This window comes from Vicia villosa, unplaced genomic scaffold (assembly GCF_029867415.1).
Source record: "Vicia villosa cultivar HV-30 ecotype Madison, WI unplaced genomic scaffold, Vvil1.0 ctg.000684F_1_1_3, whole genome shotgun sequence".
NCBI lineage: Eukaryota > Viridiplantae > Streptophyta > Magnoliopsida > Fabales > Fabaceae > Vicia > Vicia villosa.
In genome coordinates this window covers 446,311-452,310 of record NW_026705306.1, presented here as the reverse complement: position 1 = coordinate 452,310, position 6,000 = coordinate 446,311, and the positions used below count along the sequence as shown (strand labels likewise).

The 6,000-nt window shown below is 35.6% G+C and overlaps 1 protein-coding gene across 2 annotated transcripts; it reads left to right on the top strand.

The window, feature by feature from the left end:
* Positions 1 to 223: 223 nt before the first annotated feature.
* Positions 224 to 3,517, top strand: LOC131630448 (F-box/kelch-repeat protein At3g06240-like). 2 transcript variants are annotated; one of them, XM_058901219.1, is made up of 2 exons: positions 224 to 2,382; positions 2,918 to 3,517. In XM_058901219.1, the coding sequence occupies exons 1-2, from the start codon at positions 330 to 332 to the stop codon at positions 2,929 to 2,931; spliced, it is 2,067 nt and encodes a 688-aa protein (XP_058757202.1). In that variant the 5' UTR covers positions 224 to 329; the 3' UTR covers positions 2,932 to 3,517. The 2 variants fall into 2 exon arrangements, with proteins under 2 accessions (XP_058757202.1, XP_058757203.1); XM_058901220.1 differs by having other exon boundaries at positions 225 to 2,422.
* The last annotated feature ends 2,483 nt before the right edge of the window (positions 3,518 to 6,000 follow it).

Sequence of the window (6,000 nt, the reverse complement as noted above, 5' to 3'; positions counted from 1 at the left end):
ATTTGTTAAGAGAAAGTTTATTTTTAGATGCATTAGATAATAAATGTATTTGGTTCATATATAATCCAAATATATTCTATCTAAAAATAAATAAATAAAATTATTATTTATATATATATATATATATATATATATATATATATATATATATATATATCAAAAAGATTGGAAATACTAGATTGCATGTAAAAATAAATAAAATAGTTGGTTATAAATAGATAAGAATGGACGGTGGTGGGTAAGAAAAACAAATAAGTTTAGGCGCCCCCAATCCTAACCTAGAGAAAATAAAGCAGAGGCAGTAGTCATCACCACCGGCAGAAGAAGATATGATGGATTCCGCCACCGTGTCCCACGATGATCAGAAGGTTAGCAGAAGATATATTCCAATATCATTCTACATGGATTCCGCCGTCAACCACCCTGGTCCGATTCGTAAGGTCAGCAAAAATTCTATCCCACTATCGTTCTACACAACCACCCACGTCTACCACCCTGCTCCTGATCCGACCTCTGAATCAAAGATGGATGTATTTGTGGTAAATGAAGAAAAGGATACCAGAAAGAAGAATCCACTATCGTTCTACATGGATCCCACCGTCTCCCACCCTGGTCCGTTGCTTATAAACTATATACAACTATACAATTCATCTGAATCAAATTCATCCGAATCAAATTCATCTGAATCAAAGTTCAGCTTTGGTAGCTTTGATTCCGAGTCCTCTGAATCGAAATCATCTGAATCAAAGTTATGCTTTGGTAGCTTTGGTTCCCAGTCCTCTGAATCAAAGTTAAACTTTCGTAGCTCTACAACCAAATCATCTAAATCAAAGTTAAACTTTCGTAGCTCTGAATTCAAATCATCTGAATCAAAGTTAAGCTTTCGTAACTCAAAGTTAAGCTTTGGTTCCCAGTCCTCTGAATCCAAATCATCTGAATCAACTTTAAGCTTTCGTAGCTCAAAGTCAAGCTTTGGTTCCGGGTCCTCTGAATCAAAATCATCTGAATCAAAGTTAAGAAAGTTAAGCTTTGGTTCCGGGTCCTCTGAATCAAAATCATCTGAATCAAAGTTCATCTTTGGTAGCTTTGGTTCCCCGTCCTCTGAATCAAAATCACCTGAATCAAAGTTTATCTTTGGTAGCTTTGGTTCCGAGTCCTCTGAATCAAAGTCTGTGGCAAAGGTCAGCAAAAACTATATTCCTCCGTCCTCCAAATCAAAGGTTAGCAGAAACTCTATTCCCGATAAATTTGCTTTCTCTATTCTTTCAAAACTCCCCATAAAGTCATTGAAGCGCTTTGGATGCGTACGCAAATCATGGTCCGTTTTATTTGAAAACACTGATTTCATGACAATGTACAGAGAACATTTCATATCTCGTCATGGTTCCTACGATGATTATCATTCATTTATTCTCACAAGTCATCGGCTTGATCATGGTTTTATCCACTCTGAATTTCATTTGGTCGAAAATAGACTCAAACTAAATTTGCCATCTCCACTTCAACGGTCTGGCAAATATACTTGTATTCTCGGCTCCACAAGTGTTAACGGCTTTTTTTGTCTCGGCCAACATTATCTAGCTATGAAGACGCCCCAATATGTATTATGGAATCCCCTTACCGACGAATTCATGGGCATTCCTTCTAGCCCCACTGAACTTACACCAAAACACCCTAGTTTCGACACCCTCAGTCTCGAACCTATTTTTCACGGGTTTGGTTATGACCAACTTAGACATGACTTTAAGGTCGTTCAGTATGTATCATTTGTTTCCGCTCGCTCTTCTCGGCTTACAACAAGTTTTTTTGAGATATATAGTTTAAAAAGTAATTCTTGGAGAATGATCGACATGGACAATGATCTGTCTCATTGGGGTTATTTTTATTCTAGGGCATTTTCTGGTCACGAAGTTTATCTGGATGGAGCGTGTCATTGGTTGGTTTCGGAATGTATCAACCATCGAAGGGCTATGACCGTCTTGTCATTTGACTTGAGTCGTGAGGTGTTCTTTACAACACCCGTCGGGGAACAACCTTATGCTCCATACGCTGATCTTCTATGCTTGACAGTGTTAAATGGATCTATTGCTTTACTATCCAATCATCACGACGATGTTGTTTTTCACATATCTATTCTGGGTGAACTCGGTGTGAGTGAATCATGGATCAAACTATATACTTATGGCCCCTCACCTTCCATCCAATGGCCACCACTTGGATTTGGGAAGATGGGACATCTTTTCATTAGAAAAAAAGATCATGAAATCGCCTATGTTGATTTGAGCACCCAAATTATTGAGGAGGTTGGTATTACTGGTGGAAAGACAAATTATAATATTGGTGGTCTTTACAAGGAAAGCCTTCTTTCGTCGGAGGATCAATGTAACTAGGTTTTCTTCTTCTTGTAGTTTTCACTTGAAAGGTATATAAGCCTATGGTGATATGATCTTGTTTGGGATTTGCAAACTGATTGTGTTTTTTTTAATGAATGTGCTCCTACTTTACAATTATATATATAATATTTTGCTCTTTTGATTTTTTTTACACGATCCAACTTAGTTATAGTTATCTTGGTGTGTACAGGTTTCATGGCTTAATCTAAATTATGAGTTCCATCATTTTATTCTACATGATAGGATTTGTTTCCGTATGTATTTTTGTAGTATCAGTTATCAACTACTTAAGAGCTTTGTCAAATGACATCGTATGGAGATGACACTATTGGTGCATTGGTTTTTATGGCGATGACATTGTATGCTTGAGATATGTATGTATGTAGTGTACATGTTGAACTGATGTGTCTTGATAGCTTTCAATTTGTTGTGTACATGAACATGCCTTTGGCTAATAGTGACTGTTGGATCTGTTTTTATACTGCTGCAGCATATTGATGATGTATTGTTTGTGATGAGTGCAGGTCTGGTAACATGATGATGATGATGGATTGTATTTTGGTGACTGCCTTTTGATGAATCTTGAATGGCAGTCTGGTTTTGTGAACGTGTATACTGCAATGTATGGATTGGGGGGGCAATAATTAGGCGTTGTATGAGATATGAGGCCAAGGTTCATATCTATGGGTGCCTAAATGACGTTTATGTGGACACTTCCAGCCATATATCACATGTTGAGAGATGCATGGAGGTTCTATTTTCCTTATTACCAGTAGTTATGAATTCCTATGGTAGTGTAATGTCAGGGGACACAAGCTCTGCAGAGGAATGGGAACGTGTTCCCTGGAACTGTTGTAGACACAGATGTGGTAAATCCTTTTGAATTTGATTTTTACCTTTGTAGCCACAATGGAAGCCTAGGTACAAGCAAACCAACACACTACCATGTGTTGTGGGATGAGAACAAGTTTAGTTCTGATGATTTGCAGAAACTGATATATAATCTATGCTTTACCTTTGCAAGGTGCACAAAACCTGTATCTTTAGTCCCTCCAGTGTACTATGCCGAGACTGATATATAATTTGTGTAAAGGTGTTGGTTGGTTACCAATTTTCACATTAAATTACTTTTGAGTTTTCTTCATACATTTTGTCGGCCAAGGATTAACTACCTTCGAAGTTTACTACTATGCTTTTCTCTCTAACCATTTTTCTCTCACAATAAAATATGTATTATTTTAATTATTCATTTGTCTTAGAAATACATCAAAGATACAAAGGCATCATTAGCTAAAGTTAGCAAATCTTCTCCCCTATTGTAGGCTGCTAATGACACGTTGAAACCGAACCAGACACTTTGCCCCACCAAGCTCCCCGAGTCCCTCTCAACTTTCACTACTATCTCGCTGGCTTTTGGGCATTTCAGTAGTTAATGAATAATCGCATGTGGCTTCTAATAATTTAATTTAAATATAAAAGTTTAATATTCACCAAATTTATTAATTAATCCAAAGTCAAACTAATTAAACAGGATTTGGCATATGCCCGTAACATGTTTTTGTGTGATGAATCCATTCCGAGCATTTCAGTAGTTAATGAATAATCAACATGTGGCCTCTAAAATATCATTTAAATATATAAAGTTTAATATTCACCAAATTTATTAATTAATCCAAAGTCAAAATAACGGGATTTGGCATATGCCCCTAAACGTCTTTTTACTAATCTAATCATTTAAACAAGTTTTAAATAAATATTAAATACATGGTAATCATTTTACTCCAACACATTGAAAAATCTTCATTGAAGTACAAGATCAAGATGAAAGAAGAGGGAGAAAGAGATGGAAATTGTAACTAATTTTTTATCTCAAAATGTAAAAAATGAATTCTGTTACAAATGCAACTATCACCCAAATGTAAATGCTAGCCAAATTAAATTCAAATGCAAACTAAACTTTAATACAAATGAAATTAAAGTTGTCTTAAATTTGGAATACATTTCAACATCATACCTTAATCCATATTCAAGTTTAAAAATCAATAACACAAATTTTATCCATCAAATTGATGAAGTGTTCAGTTTTGATCGTCTTAATTAGCCTATCTGCAAGTTGCTTATGAGTGCTACAGTGAACAACTTTTATCATTCCATTTTGAACTTGATTGCGCGGGAAATGGAACTCTGTATCTATATGCTTGCTTCTCTCGTGCAGCAATGGGTTCTTGGCAAGATTTATTGTTGACTTGTTATTAATCATCAGTTTGGCTAGTTTGCTCACCTTGAACTTCAGTTTCTGCAGCAAATAGCTTGACAAGCTAATAAAGCACCAACTATATACTCAGCTTCACAAGTTGACAGTGCAACCACTGGTTGCTTCTTGAAACATGAAGAAATATGAGCACCTAGATACATAAACATATAACATGTAGTGCTTCTTCTGCCAAATTTGTCTTCACATCAATCAGAGTCTGAATAGCATATCAGTTCAATAACATCAGATACTGATACTCTAGATGGAAACAAAATTCCATGCTTTACAGTCACCTTAACATACTTAAGTATCCTGACTATAGTTTGGTAATATGACCACTTTGGTTTACTCATAAACCTACTCACTATTTAAACTGCATAACATATGTCAGGTCTGGTATTGCACAAGTATCTTATGAGAAGCCTATATCCTAAGGCTTTGTCATTATCATTATAAATCTAACCAATTGTCAAGCTTAATTGTTCAACTAATCATCACACTGAGTATATTAGTACTCAACAAAGTCTCAATGGGATTGATCGTTTTACAATGTGATATAAATGTGCAATTATGGTGTGTATCAAATTGATACTTTATTCTATCATCAAATTACTAGTTTCGTCTGTCTTGGTGTTGATTATCTTATAGCCATGGTGAATAGTTTTATTTATGTTCTAAGGTCATTTATTTGGAATTTATAATTCTCTTCTCCAAACTGCTCTTAAACCATGATGTAGAATTCAACACACTTCTTGAATTACTACATGCCAATGGATGGTTTTTAATCTAGAGATTTGTTAAAGTTTTTAACCTTCAATTTATTTTGGAATGCTCGTTCGGACATCCCCTAATCTGGGTTGACGACCCTTATAGTGGTTTTGTTGAAATGATTAAGGTGATATTCCATGATCTTGGAGTGGCCTTGACAAATGTTGAATAGCCTTGCTACAATCACATTTAGTTATTTCTTAACACTTGATGAATTGATTTTTAAGAAAAAATTCACTGTATTCTGTAATGAAGTTCTGGCGAGAAATTCATATACTAGTAAAGTTCATCATCCTTTCATGTTCCTGACAGAAGCGTACACTTCAATGACTCTGTTGCTCCAATTATGACTATTTGAGTGTTGATAGCAACCAAGTGTTCTTGGGGGTCCCTTTTTTCAACAAAGGTCTCCAAGTGAGGATGTTTGGAGTTCTTTAGAGCTTGTTCTTCGTCCATGTCCTTCTATGTGACTTTATCATGTTGAATCTCTTGAATTAAGGTCTGCAAGGTCTAGTTTTGACGTCGTAATTCTCCCATAGGGGTACGGTCTTTAGTTACGACATTCTCTTTAGGCGAGGGTACAAA

Excerpts from the sequence above, each read along its gene's own strand:
- LOC131630448 (XM_058901219.1), top strand. The coding sequence starts at position 330 with ATGATGGATTCCGCCACCGTGTCCCACGATGATCAGAAGGTTAGCAGA.